We start from the raw sequence: 15234 nt of genomic DNA on the forward strand, positions 1-15234 counted from the left end.
TCTAGTTTTATTAAAAAATAAGCTAGATTTAAAAAAAATAATAATAATAAACCGGTCAATCGAAGAAGCACAGTTTATGTAAAATATCTCCGAAAGTATTACTAGAATTAACAAAACTTGTTGAATCATATTCTAAAGATCGGTAGAAACTAATAAGAAACTTTAAAAAATGGTTTTAATGCCAGGACACCCAAATAACCCCTTTAGGAGAGAAACTCCCACGTTCAAGTACTGTCTTAATGTACCCTGAAAAGCTGTCTAAAATTGTACTAAAAGATACTAAACTAATCTTCTAGTTTTTCAAAAAGTTTGGAGTATTACCAGAATCGACGATAGACATTTTAGGCAATTATTCTACAGATTTTTAAGAAACTAAAAGGAAAAATAAATATAATATTTGGAATACCTTAAAGCCCATGTAACTCTTTAAGAGAGCAACTCGCCATAAATTGCGGGGCTAAACAACGGCGCTTCAATGACGGATTGACAAATCACACACAGAAACAGGCAACAAAGCCCAGGCACACAGCGAAGCACCCGGGACTGGGCAAACTTTATGCAAGTATATATATTTTTGTGACAGATTTATGACTGACTGAGGGTCCCCCGTCCGCCTCCCCGCCTTCCGGCCGCCTAGTAGTGCGGCTGAGCCCGATCAGCACAGTAACGAACACAATGATGATGATCGTGGCACGTGAAGACATGCCAAAATGTTTATGGCTTTGGCCAAGGTAATAATTTGCCAACAACAATTTCGCACACGGAGTGCAGATGGCAGGAGGCTGTCCGCCGATGATCATAATGACGATGATGATGATGCCATTTTCGGCTGGCGATGGATATGGGGATGGGTATGGGGATGGGGATGATGAAGGCCCATCATAATGATGATAATTTGCATTTTAAATGCGCGACAAACTGCTTCCCCATCCTCCATCCTCGGCCGGAGTTCATCCGGCCCATTTGAATACACTCGCAGTCGGCTGGCAGTCAGCTCACATATCTAGGCATGGAGTACTCCCAGGCAGGTCTCCCTCGTAGAAGGAGTCCCCATATTTGGAGATCGAAACAAAACGCAAAGAAATCCCATTCCAAGACCCAAAGAAGCCACAAACAGATCGTTCGCCCGAATGGCAGGCGAGCCATACAAATTTGTCACACGAAATTGGTGTTTGTGACAAATAGAGAAAGGGAGGCCCGAGTCTGGAGGCTGGCCCGACTGAGATGAATGCGCCTTGGAGGCGACAAGTGATTGAACTATTATGCTGCAGGTCCAAAACAAATGGGAGAGGATTCAGCCAGCCTTGCCACATATGCCCATTGTACAGTTACGGAGTTTGCATAATGCGCCCCTTGGGTTCCTGACTCGGGCCTGGAATAAGCGGTTTCTCTGGGTTACTCCCGGAAGCCAGTCCTGACAGCCAGCGTGTGTGAACTATTAGTCGGAGGCCTCAAAAGGAGCTGGCAGAGAGGTTCTTTAAAAGGAACTTAGGGTGTATGACCAAAACAGACTACCAGAATAAAATTATCATCACATAATTCACTCAAAACTAGTCCAAGAAAGAGGCCATTTTGCTTCTCGTAATTAGTTCAAGTTAGCTTTCAGATAAGCCAGAGCAGAGATCAGTTACAAGCTCTTGACTGGCAGCCAGATAACCGGAATGTGAACCTAAACAGCGAGGTACGAGGTACGAGTGCTGCTATCATTATTATCTGCTAGATAAATCACTATCCTCGCAATATCCGGCTGCCAGATAACGATCCCCGTGAAATGGCGCTGCTCTTCCAACAACATTTTTTAATAGTTCTACTAACTCTCGGGGCCAGCCGCAAAAATCTACAAGCAACCAACTAATTGAGACGTCAGGAGGTGCCCAAAGGTCGGGGTGGGGGATGCCAGATGCCAGACTAGGGACTGGGAGGAGGCCAGGCAGGCATAAAAAACGAACCTCCGACTGCCACTAAGATGACGGAAGGTAAAAGTGTAAACAGCTCGGAAAGCGCCAGGGGAACAGCAACTACATTGGCAGAAAAGATTGGCTGGAAAACTAAGCAGCCGCAACTGAATAGTTTTCATAAACACTGTTTGCTCAGTGTGCGAGCAGAGAACATAAAAATCAGCAGAACCGGCAACAATTTAATGGCAATTTTATGGCAAGCCAGCCCGGCATCTCCCATCCCCAAATAGCCACCTCCTCAGCCCCTCCAGATGACGAAGATTAGACTCGAAGGTACAAGCCAAAGCCAAAGTGATGGCAGATCGCGGGCCTGTTAATTTTTTGTCATTTGCGGTGGCAAGGACGAGACAGGAAACTGGCTGCGACTCTGGCGGCAACTAATTTGGGGTTACAGACGCTGGGCGTCGTAAAAAGACGGCGGCCCAGAGTGAAAACTTCATTAGAGGCCACATAAAAACATTCAAACAAAAATACAAGAGGCAGCGCCCAAGCCCGAACCCAGCAGATAAATAATGTGTCAGAATTTCAATTTGGTTGAAAACAAGAGATTTTTGGCCAAGCTGACTCGCTGGCTGACTTGCTGGCTGATTGACAACTCGGACCCCGAGCGTTGACCCCTGAGCGGGAAGAGGTTCGAGTGCTGCTGCCGTACATAAGCCGCACTTTGCTTACAGTTCGACCGCTTCGAGTACGTGATCGCATAATGAATAACTTTCAAATTGAATAATCAAACAGTCGGGCTCGAGCTCGGGCTGGGGCTTCAGAGCTGGGTGTCATAAAGCCAAGTCGAGGCCAGCCTGAAAACATGGCCAGCAGTGTTTGCTTGTTTGGGGTCACGCGCATCGTGAAAAGAAGGCAAACAGAATCAGAAACCGAGCCGAACGCACAAAAACTGGAGAAACGGAAAAATTCTAAAAGGCAAGAAGGCAAGGTCTTCGGAGATGGGTTAGAGAGGTTTACAATAAAAGCTTTATCTTTGCGTATTTGGTATCTGAAGGATGTATTTCTCTATTGGACTATCTCTCTCTTTCAAATATCCTATAACCTATGAAGTGATTTTGATGATTTTTGGCATACACCCACCCAGAAGAATTCTAAACGGAAAGTCTTTAATGGTCTTTAATGGTCTTTATGATGGGTCTGAAATAAAACTAAAAAGTTAGGTTTACAATTTATCGTAAGTAAGTATAGTAGTAAGTAGGTATTAAGTCCTTTAGAATAATATTTTACTGAGGCCACTATGGAACTGTATCGATACTACCTATCTGTACTACCCACTAAACCCAAAGTTCGGTCTGATGGGTCTACCAAACTGAGAAGGTTTCAATAAAACCCTCTTGTTATCTGATGGATCTTGTCGACCGATCCTTATAGTATGATCTATCATTGATGCAAGCATCGTATCAAAAGTCCTTTAGAATTTTATTTTAACAGAGTGTACTACCGCTGACTTCTATCTGTATACCCACCTGTCTCCAACTTCCCGATTCCTCGGCCCGATCGACGCTGCCTTTTTGAGGTCGTTTACGGGTGCTTCCCTGCTCCCAGCACCCCTCTCTTGCCGCCCGCCTACAAATCGCTTTAAAATGTTAATAAGCAATGGCATTTTGGGATACACACAACCGGGCCGCTCCGGCCGATCCCCAGCCCGGCCAGGTCCTATACTATATGGGGTCTCGCAGTCGCTCCAATGCCCCCCTGCCTGCCTGCCTGCCTGTTCTTTTGTTTCTGCCAACTCATCAATAATTTGCTCACGTTGCGACATTTTGTCAATATCTGCGCCAATGATCGCCGCTTGGTCTGACCCCAGCCCCCTCCCACTCCCTACCATTTAAGCTGCTGCTTCTTCATAATTTATTTTATTTTTATTTTTATTTTTTTTATTTAACAGGGCGCGAGAGTCGTTCAATGATTTTTTAATTGAATTCTAAAAGCGTTGTCTGTCCTTTGTTGGTGTAGTTGTTGTTGCTTTTGGGGGCTACACTTTGGTATCCACATACATACATACGTGTGTGTGTGTGAGTGCTTATATAAAAAGAGAATCAACCTTGTGGCATGTGAGTTTTCTTGTGTTTGTTGTTACCAAGTTTTGAGTTTTTTTTTTTTTTTTGTGAAATAAAATAAAACGCTGGAAGCCCCTCGAGTTGGCTTCCACTTTAATGGTTTAAGGCGCAAACTTTGCATGCATTTTTTATTATTTTTGTGGTGATTTTATTGAGCAGTAGTTGTGTGTTTTTTTTTTCTTCTCAGTTTCAACTTTTTGCGCGCTCTTGGACTTGACAATTACATGGACATTTTTCATGGCATTTCAATGACGTTCGTTAAATTTGTTACAGTCATGGTTAACACCGACAACCACACACACTTACACACCGACGTAGCTGAAAAGAGACAGAAACACTTCAAAATTTATGGGCGCCTAACATTTTTTAAGGTTTTTTTTTTGCTGTTTTGTTTTTTTGTTTTATGATGTTTTGTTTTTTGAGCCACACGGCAGCTCAGTTCAAGTTCAATTGGTAACGTAAAGGCTGGTCTTCACAACAGCCAAGCACTACAACTCGCTTTTTTTTAATGGGAACTTTAATTATTTGTCACTCTGCTGACCAGAGTGTGTGGGTAGGTTGGTAATTGGTTATCCATAAAATAGAGAACCCCGAAAAAGAGCCAGCCAATGTGAAATGGCCTCATTAAAAGTAGAGACAGCGGAAGGCACTTAATTAATATCAATTACTATGCAATTAGAGATCGGTAAGCTGTCCAGGGGGATGGCTAGCGAGGGCCAAAGGTCGCCGAAATTTATTGAACTTTTGGCATGAAATGTGGGGATCAAGAAAGTACGTTTTTTATAAGTCGTATAGATGGAGGGATATGTATTATGGAGTTAACCATAATAACCAACAATAAACATCATTTAGGTTAAGCAAGTAAGGTGTCTGTTTTTAGAAAAATATTTGTTTTTTAGTAAAAAAGAAAGGATGTCTATGTAAAATATGTATCTATTCACATATTTAATACTATCAGGGGTGCCACGGAGAACTTGCTAGTATTGTCGATGTTTTTAAGATCATTTCTTAAGATCATCAGCTTAAGATCATTTAAGATTCTACAGTGTAGAATCTACACCTTTGTATTTATTTTGAAGATCGGAAGCTTATCAAGGCAGATGTCTGTCTTCATGTCTTCTTACATGAACACGGTGGCGTATGCGTAATATTCTTAACTCTTTAAGTCGCTATATTGCTGAGTCGACATCTTATAACAAATATTAGAAACCTCCACGGCTGTAAAAATACCTCACCAAACTTTGGTATACTTTTTTCTAAGAGAAGAAAGCCCTAATGGATGATCTTTCGCAGCAAAAGCGACTGAAAGCGACTCAGTCTCCTTTGTTGAGGTCGCAGTACCCCAACCCCCAGACTCTACAGAATTGTATTCGCGCGGGTGTGCCGGCATACCCAATGAACCCACTGGATGACAATAGCTGAACTGCGAGCTCGGCTTCGCCCCAACCTGGCTCTGAGTTGAGTGGCAGCCAATAATCAGGCACACACGTCGAGTACACACGAGTGTGTGTGTGTGCCTTCGGTCCTGACTTTGCTTGTGGGTCGCCGCAGTCAGCCGGAATTTTTCGATATTTCTCCTTTTTTTTGTTATTTGCTTTGGGCTGTGACCGCGACGCGTATAATTTACACGTTTTGCTCATTTGCGATTCTAGGCTCGCAGGCTGCGGCCGAAAAAAGAAAGAAACGAGGGAATTAAGGCCCGCACATACTCGGTATGCAAAAGTTACAGTACAGTGGGTACTAGCCAAGTGAAATTTCCCCCAAAATTCTATCTTACTAACTAATCTCTGCAGGGATCATCATGCTGTATTTGGGAATACTGGAAGATCAGTTGGCGAAACAAAGAGTGGAAGCTACCGCGACTGCGCCACAGCTCAGTCGGTCCGGCGAGTGAAATTCCGACAAGTGGCATAATTGCGCCCTGCGGCGGCTACCGTGCCACAAGGCCCATAAGAGCGAGGGGCCCAGCCAAGTGGCCATCGATATGCAGGAAAAAATCGCAAATCATAACCACGGCAACAACAAACAATAAATAAGAGCAGCAGCAACAGCAGAAGCAGCAGCGGCAGAAGAAGCAACTGCAACTTGCAACGTGCAACGTGCTTTTCAGCTTGCATGCCACGTAAGCAATTCCAATGCCAAAGAGCAACAAGTGTGCGTGTCCCAAGTCGTTTTGCCCCTGCTCCGAGTGCAAAGTTGAGCAGCACACATAAAAAATACGAGGATGGATGTGGCCGGAGACGACTTACTGCACGCCATCGACATATAAAGCACAAGGGTCTTGCCGCGATCTCGAAGGTCCAAGGGCAAATGCCCTTTCTTTGGGACTACGACTGATTTCAGAAGCCAGCCATTGGGGTTAAAAAATGAAAATTATTTACTCTTCAAGTCATCAGTTATGACGCTGTTTTAAGGCCCAGTAATGGCCAGTCTTTGGGCCAAATCCCCCTTCAACAAGTGTATTCAGAGATCACTTTAGTGCCGGCTACCTGGTGCCTTATCCGCTGATTTCTGCCTGACTGCGAGTCGCCATTCTTGGCTTTCAGACAGACAGCAAGTCAACATTCCATGGCCACTCGCAGGGCAAAAGTTCGCGTAAAAGGTTTCAGAGTCAAGTCAAGCAAAAGTAAAAAGATCCACCAGCCAGCCAGCCAGGCAGGCCGAGCTGAGTGCCAAAGAGTGAAAAGCGCAAAAGACAAACAAGAACCCAGAGGCTGCATTGTAACCTCTAATATCGGGCGAGTACAGTGGGGCTTGGAGTGTGATTTCATTAATTAAAAAAATATATTAACAGTCTAGTTTATTCAGTGAATCCATTAGTTCCTCTCCCTTGCAGTATCTTTAGTCTGGAAGTACAATTCAATCACAACCTATGAGAACTAGGGGAGCTACTGTATCTGTGTCCTGGCCCGAACGCCTCGCCTCTGCCCTTTTCGCTCCTCAACTTATGGACGGCCAGAGACTGCGACTTCAACTTCGGCGCTGACTCGTTTTGCATTTTAATTTCAGCCGGCGACCGATCTTGTTCATCATTATCATCATCGTCGTCGTCGTCGTCGCTGCTGCCCCGTCTCTGCATCAGTTTATTGTTTATTTTTATTTTTGATTATTTTCATTTTAGCTGCCGCTGGAGCTCCATTCGTTCCTCCTTTTTTATCGCCACTTGTCGGCCATTTGGGCGTTCATTTGTACCTGCCTGCTCGCCCAGCTCGGTACCTTACTGTTTACCTTATTTGGAGGAGCTGCAGCCGGTCAAAGTCAAGAGCCGGGCTCGATCGAAGTAGCGGCCGATGTTTTTTGTTTTTTCGAGGGGCATTTACTCGAATTTAATAAAAATTTGCATGCTGAATGCTTAATTTTCTCACAAATACACTGTCGATGATCGAGTTGATTTTTGGAGAGGCTATCGGTTGGTTTTTTTGGTCAAAAGGTTAACAGTTCAGGTACAGTTGAGACTGCGACTGGGAGTTATTTAATTAATTAATTAATTAAAATGGAAACTTCTTCAACAAGTTTTTCAATTCCAATACCCTTAACTCACTAGAGTCTCTAACAGAATAATAAATCTCTCAGAAAATTAGATAAATGACACACAACTTTTATTTAAAATCCCAGTTCTGCCTTTTACTTTTTACCGATTCTGTGTATACTTGTGTGTGTTGCACTCATGTATGTATAACTTTTTGTGTTTCACAACGTGCAAGTCGAACAAAAATTCTCGATTTTGCATTCTGACTCCGACTGACCGAAGCTAAAGCAAAAGTCAAAGGTGAGCCACGAACACGGCACCATGACATCATGGCTGAGCTACTTGTCTCTGCGAGCCAATGAGACACAGTAAGACCTAAGCGAAAAGCCCCCGAAACATTGGTCAATATAATTAATCCATCACGGAGTAGCACAAAAATGTCACACGCCCATAAATAATGTCTCGAACCAGAGCAGCGGCAAGGATTTGTGTGAAACCTTAGCCCACTCTACTGACTAATTCCATCAAAGATCTATTTAATATCATAGTTTATTAGTAAAGTAGTCAAACTCACCGGAATAACACCAGGCTGGCCATACTACTGACGTCTCCGAGTCAATTTCCTTCATTATGGGGGCTCAACATATTGTCAAACCTCCGAAGTCGTCAACCTCCTCCTTCTGGCGATAAGCTGGTATCTCTCGGGCTCTGCTGGCTGCTGCAAGTGAAGTGAAGGCAGGAAACAAATGGTGAGTAAAATAAAATAGCTAGGAAGACAAATCATGAGATGTGTGAAGCTATTCCAGCACTACGCTCGACTACCTCTTCCATTAGCTGTCAGCAATTGTTGGCCTGGCCATTTATGCTGCTAATTCGTGTGTGTGTGTTTGTATAATTCAAGCCCCGGTAATCGCTGCAGCTTATGTGGCGGTTGTATCTGCGAGTGTATCTCTATTCACCTGTCTGCGGGTTTTTAGTTAATTAATTTGCAACTTGTCAAATATAGCCAAGTGTGCTTGTTGTTGATATTTTTCGCTTCAAGTTTGCCTTTCTTTTCTCAAAGAATGACTATTTTAGCAGCTATTCTTGAGACTGGGTTGTTTTCAAGAGGTCTTTTCCAAAATACATAAACAATTGGAATAATTTAATGAATTTTATTAAACTCGATCCAATTCACCATCAAAATTGACAGCGAAACGGGTTTTGTGATTCCGTCAAAACTGTATCGGAACTTTAACCTTTCAGACAGACTGAACAAAACAAAGAAAAGTTTAAGGTCGTTCCGTGGGCTATCAAATATTGGAACAGCTTTACGATTTTTGATACATCCATTCCCCCTTTTTTTAAACAAGAAAGTATGCATTTCAAATGTATGTTTCTTGTATTCTTTCTTTGTGTTTTTATTGCTATTTTATGGACATCATAACTGACAGATTGGTTACCTTTTGATTCAAAATTACTGCTAGTTGCCTCAAGAACTATTTCACTTTGGAATATAATAGTATTAACACTTGTAGGCCACTTGTTGCACTGCAATGATTTATTTTCGGCCAGGCACTAATTAATTTAAAGCTTAATTCTCGATCTCGGTGGAGATAATATAATTTGCACAATTAACATTTGTGTTTTGTAGCTTTGAACTTTCGAAGCATTGTTTATTTCATTTTGTTTGTGACTTTTGACTTTTAAACTTGATTTTTTGCGTTTCACTTTTGTCGCTCGATTTGCGTAAGATTGGGATTGGGGATTTCTTGGCGTTATCACTTATTTCTCTCGTTTTTTACCACCACTCTCTCTCTTTTGCTAGCCGGGTCGGTCGCTCCTGCCTGATTCATTAATTGGTGGTCACGTGCCCAGCTTCCCAAAGAGACCTGTATGTATCTCGGCGCTGCAAAGTGTCGTTAGACACGTGAGTTTGTGTAAAAAAACATAAAAATATAAATATCCACAAACAACGGTCACAAAAACAATACGCGGAATATCTGTCCGCGTGTGCTTTGAGGGCCGAGTGAGTTTTTATCTCTTCGGGGCTATTTTTAGTCGGGATTAGTTGCGCCGCACTGTGGCCTTTTTCCTCCTTTTTCCCGGCAAAGCTGTTACCGTTACGGTTATGTGATTTACACCCTCGGTGGCCGGGAACTTTCTTTTTTACACAACTCGGACACGAAATTGTCGTCACTCCGAGCAAAGAGCACTGAGCACTTTTTGTCAACCCACTTGGCCTGTGTGGTGCTTAGGCGCGCGCCGCGGGTCGGGGATCGCTGATCGCTACTCGGCCCATTGAGAATCACTGATAAAGCGCCAGCCTATGCTTTTTTCGAATTTGCACGAGTTTTCGAATCTGACCGCCGCAACGACTCGACAACGACCGAATCCATACTGAGCCGAGTGCCGAGAGCGTCCCCAACAAATAAGACAAAACGAGTATGAGAGATATCTCATCAAGTCGAAGTTTGTATACCCTCTCGGTTGGGTTGGGAGACCACTTTGACTCGATATTATCGCTGGCCTTACAATTAGTTATATCAATAAGACTTAGGCGAAAAAAGATGTTAAAATATTACTGCTATTACTCTTAAAATGTTTCACCTTAAATTATGGGTCAAAATTAAAATTTATGTATGTATATTTAATTTTTAAAAATTAAAAAAGCCTTCGAAGTATTGTTAAGTATGGTAAGTATTAAGCTTGTGTAAAGTAAGCTATTGTGTTGGAGTAAAAAAAAATGTTTCAGAAACATTATTTCACCAGATTTGAAGAAAACGTGGTTCAAGACCGAAAATATATGAATTAACGAGAAAAAAAGAGCCTAAAAATGAATCACAGAATCATTTTTCTATAAACTCCCAATTAAAATGGAAAATGTTACTGGAAACTTGACAAAAATTGCTCTTAACATGTTTATATAGTTACATTTAAGAAAATTTAACAAAAAATATAATCTATAAAAGTAGAAAATATAAATCAAAATAATAAATTATAGATATAATAGACTGATCAAGCCTTCTTTCTTAAGCCATTCCTATCTTAAGGAACTATTTACGCTTTATATGCATAATTTGTATTTGTAAAAGCTCCTTTCCACACAACAAGACTCCAAGATAGAGTATTAAGAGAATCGGAGAAACAACAAAACAAACGATACTCCAAGCACACGTGCAGCCAAGAGAGCGAGTATCAAAGAGCCGGAAAACAGCTGTGTAGCAAAACAAACGGCGTGAAGAGATTGGGGCTTAAGAGAGCGTGGGGCTTTATCACTACAGTAAGTGGTCGGGCCAATGACAGGTGTTTAAGGAAATGTATATGTAATATTAACTTGATTGGTTTTTATCTCAATCTGCCAACGTCAAAAAATGTGTACAAGATTTAATAAAGTTTTTGTTAAGATCTAATAAAGGACTATTAATTAAAAAAACATATTTAATCTGTTGACAATTATTTTTAATAAAAGTCACCAAATTCTCCAGGGAAAGAGTCGTAGTTTTTACTTTCTATGAGTACTGAGTTTGCACTGTATTTCTGGCTCCACGGCCGAATGGCTCTCTCGATTTACTCCCGTCTCGCTCTCTCCGATCCCCCACACACTCATACACACACACACTGCAAAGGGTTCACTGAAGGTCAGATGGTCAGAGTTCAAGTGGAAGTGGAAATGAGCTGGCGAGAACGATAAAGTCGTAGAACAGCTAGCTACAACTTCAGAAGACCCCTCTCGTAAAAAAGGTTGGGTGGGTTAGGTCGGACCGGGCGGGGCGGGGAAAGGTGGTCGGCAGGGGGAGGGGGTCCAGGGTTAATGGATAACAAAGTGTAGGCGTATTCTGTAACTGTATTTGTATACGGGGGCATATCTGTGTCGTCGCCGGCCATTTGATACTTTGGCCTCGTCACTCGTCAATCAACACAAAGCTATGTAGTATGTGGGTGGGAGGGGGAGTGGGGTTGGGAGTGGGGGTGGGAGTGGGAGTGGGAGGCAGACATATTGCAGTTGTTCGATTGTTTGCCGCTGTTGTTGTTGCTGCTGCTGTTTGGCGGTGTTGCATTGCACTTTCCTATTTGCCCAGTTGTTGTTCGATTGAACTTCGCAACCAAACCAACAAGCGCTCGAATCGGAAACATATGCATATTAATTGCCCATATCGCATTATTCTAATGAAAAATCGTTGTTTCCCCACTCCCACTCCCGCCCCGACCCCGGCCCAAGGCTTTTCAATCGAAAGACTAAATTCGAAGTAATGGTAATTGATTCGCCTGCTCAGGTAGCCTGGAGATCTTAAAAATATAAGATCCTTTCCAAGCACTACTATCTTTTGAAAAACTTAACTAAGCCTCTCGTACTTTTCCATTGCAAACAAGATGGGAATACGCCAGAGAGATGCCCCGTGCCAGGCTATAATGAAATAAATATATGTATAAATATATACTACATGTACAATATATGGAAGAGGACGTATATATAGCCAGGCTGCCAGTCTACAGATGCCAGATCCGCACACTTAACCCAAAGCGAAGCCAAAAAGACGAGCGCAGGCGACCAGGCCATGACGGGCTGGGATCTCTGCGTCGACCAACGACCAACGACCAACGACCGACGACCGACAATGCGACCTGAGTTGGCGGCGAAATATTTTTAGAACTCTGAAAGCGACGACGACGGCGACGATATCGTCGTCGCGGGGTGACGGCGGGTTGGCATGGGGGGCAAAGGGGACATGCATATATTGTGGCACTGCGGTATCTATATCTCTGGCTGTCCCAACCCGGGTCTGTTGTTTTTTTTTTTTTTGCTCGTATACCTATATTTTTTGCAGGGCGCTCGCAGAGAGAATCGGAGAGGTCAGAAGGTCTGTGATCTTTTGCAAGTTCGCTTGAGCGAAAAAAAACAATTCTCCGAACTGCCAAGAAGAACAAAAGGCAGCGTGCCCCTTTCAAGTATCTCTGAGATACATTTTTGCTGGTTATATGTGCTCTGGGGATATATGTGGGTATCTTATAGATTCAAGCTATATAAGTATTTAATATTTTAGTTAAATGACAGTTCTATTTCTGGTAGATTGGGAGGATATAATAGTTAGGATCTTCTAGATTTACACGCCTTGATTAAGCTTCAAGAGCAAGTGTTACCCGGTTTGTTGTTTTTAACACCTCACAGATTGCATTATTTGTTCAACAATTTGTCAATGAGAAACGGCAATAAATAATTAATCTATCTAGTTTAAACATTTATTGCAAAGTTTACAGATATTATTAAAACATTATACCGGGTATCTCCTCTAATTGCAATTCAAATGATATGAAATACATATGTACATATGTATGTCTGGCTATATCTACTACATCCACGCAGTACTTCAATGAATCAAATAACGAAGAAATATTAAGAGCAGATCGAAGTCTTTGCCTGGCAATGCGAGAGGGCGCAGTGTCACCTGGAGAAGAAAAATAAAACACCTTCGTCTACGGCTGACAACCTGGACGCAGATACCGGAGAATGCCATCAGGCGGCCTCAAGGGGGTGAGGGGCAAGTCAGGGTGTGTTGAAGTATTGCTCGTGTCGCCAAACGTATTTGTGTGGGACGATCACCAAAGATTGCCAAATCGCAGGCCCCAGCAAGAGAAGGCCGAGTGACATAAACTGGTACAGAGACTGATGCCTCTTTTTCCGGCCAGTTCATACTCATTGGAAGGGGAACACGCGCCTCCAGAAACCTCAACGAAAATGAACTGCACATGAACTTGCATGAGTTAAAGGGACGACATGTTCTTGGCTTGTTCCATTGGGGATCTCACTAAGTAATTCCTTATTTCGGTGGTATTGGGTTAGGGGACTACTTATAAGATGACGAACTCAGAGAGATACTGGAGAGATACGACTTGTGTGGGATTTAAAATATGCATCTGACTTTATTTCGTGGCGATATTCTATTTTTTTTGAAGATGGATTGGCACAGTAATGCTCTGTAATATTAACGATTCAAAGATAGTGGTGGCTGGGTAGGTACGACTGACAAAATGTCAAAAATGTGGTAGGATCGTCAGTCAGTCACCTCGAAGCAAAATTGAAGCGTTGGCGCAGCCCCATACACACACAGCACTTGCAGTTTTTTTTTTTTTTTGCTTTTTGCGTGCATCTAAAAATAAAGCAACACTGAAAATGCTAATGCCAAGCAACCAAACCAACCAAGCGACCGACCGACAGGCCGACCGAACGACCGACATCGACCGATGCCCAGACCTCAAAACGAACACCCATTTGCCCTCACACAGATACTCACAGGCGCAGAGCTGCACACATGCAACCATGTCCCCAAAATGACAGCGACATATTGCGCGCCTCGAGTTCACTTCACGAGAGTTGCAACTGATCTGAATATAGTCAAGGGGCGTGAGTGGGTCTGGCACACTCTATGGGTATGGGTGGAAGTGGATATTGAAGCCTGTATTGCAGCTATATAGTGCTTCTTAGAAGAAAATTAATATATTTTTGCCTTTTTTGTTAGGAACATTAAACCCTTATCCAAGCTAACCGAAGTAAGATCACCTTTCACCCACTTTTTGTGCGTCATTCGCTTTGAGGGCCCGTGACCCACCTAAGACAGGCCTAATCCAAATCCAGCCCTACCAAACCTGTAGCCAATAAAAAGGGAAATTAGGCGCTTAGCCGATCCATGACGGCATATAAATATTTATATTAAAAACCAAAACAAAGTCAGAAACTGAAGCAGAAACATAGGCAGCCATTAACACGTTTCTGCTATAAACTCTGGAGGAGACTAGACACAACAGCAAGAGATACGTTAAAAAAACATTAATAAAATGGGGATAAGCTGTAAAGTTCATTAAGATCCTAAAACTTGAATTTATGCGTCTGGAAGACAATCCATTTCATTAGAGCCATTGCCAGGTAAGTGAGCAAACCTTGAATTCTTGCCGTTTAATCCGAATTTTTCATTTCAATTCCAAGCAATTCTTTGAAAAATCTGTGTGACCTTTTTGGAAGTCTTGACTTCCGTTTAGACAAGTGCAGTTTGTGAATGGAATTCGCCAGCTCACGGAAAAAACCGAGGGTGAGAAGCAGATCGGATATCATCATATAATCAGCCGCATAACTGCTTACCCCACAGTCGCTCGAGTCACTTGAAAAACGAACAAAAATACTGTCCCCTATTTAGATATATATGTATTTATATCCATATATGGTGACAGTTTCAAGAGTTTCCTGCGCCCTGACGCTTTTTCTTTTATTCTTGCCGTGTCATTAGCGGACTCCCAAATAAATATTTGAGGAAAACAAAACCTCTGCATCAGAGCACAACTTTATCATCATCCCATAACCCGTTCTGGCCCGAAACGAGGAAAAATAACAATAATAATAATAACGAAAAGACGCTTCTTATTTGCCAAAGATCAGTTCGCTCTTGTTTCGCCTCGAGATGAATTCAAGCGCTGGGTAAACCGATTCGGCTCCCCGTCTGCTGACTCTGACATTTTTGTCACATGAACTTGCCAGATCCTCGGAACGCTACCCTGAAGAGGGGGTAACTCGAAGTTTACTTTATGTACTCGCCGCGTTCTGTCAGCGTTTTTCTGTCGGCTCCCCGATTCGTCGCGAAGATCAGGGCTTACGCTGTGATTCGAGCAGATCGATCGCGTTTTGTTATGCTCTGCGATTTCTTTCGCCTTTTTTGTGTGATCTCCTGACAGATCAACGATAGCTGGCCCGAACTTTAAGGTTAAATGATGACCG

General features: G+C 42.7%; 1 protein-coding gene across 7 annotated transcripts in view; it reads right to left on the reverse strand.

Annotated features, from left to right (window-relative positions):
* The window catches only part of Samuel (SAM-motif ubiquitously expressed punctatedly localized protein), a 49021-nt gene that overhangs the window by 31012 nt on the left and 2775 nt on the right, over nt 1-15234 (reverse strand). For 2 of the 7 annotated variants that reach the window (XM_070276652.1, XM_070276650.1), the window contains exons 1-2: nt 8933-9878; nt 8065-8205 (exon numbers count right to left, since the gene is read on the reverse strand). In XM_070276652.1, coding sequence (XP_070132753.1) covers nt 8065-8087 — 23 coding nt within the window. In that variant the 5' untranslated portion in view covers nt 8088-8205; nt 8933-9878. Of the gene's footprint in view, nt 1-8064; nt 8209-8932; nt 9879-15234 lie in introns of those variants that run through there. The other 5 variants (XM_070276651.1, XM_017253216.3, XM_043211422.2 and 2 more) reach the window with 3 other exon arrangements.

Source organism: Drosophila bipectinata, chromosome 2L (genome assembly GCF_030179905.1).
Source record: "Drosophila bipectinata strain 14024-0381.07 chromosome 2L, DbipHiC1v2, whole genome shotgun sequence".
Lineage (NCBI taxonomy): Eukaryota > Metazoa > Arthropoda > Insecta > Diptera > Drosophilidae > Drosophila > Drosophila bipectinata.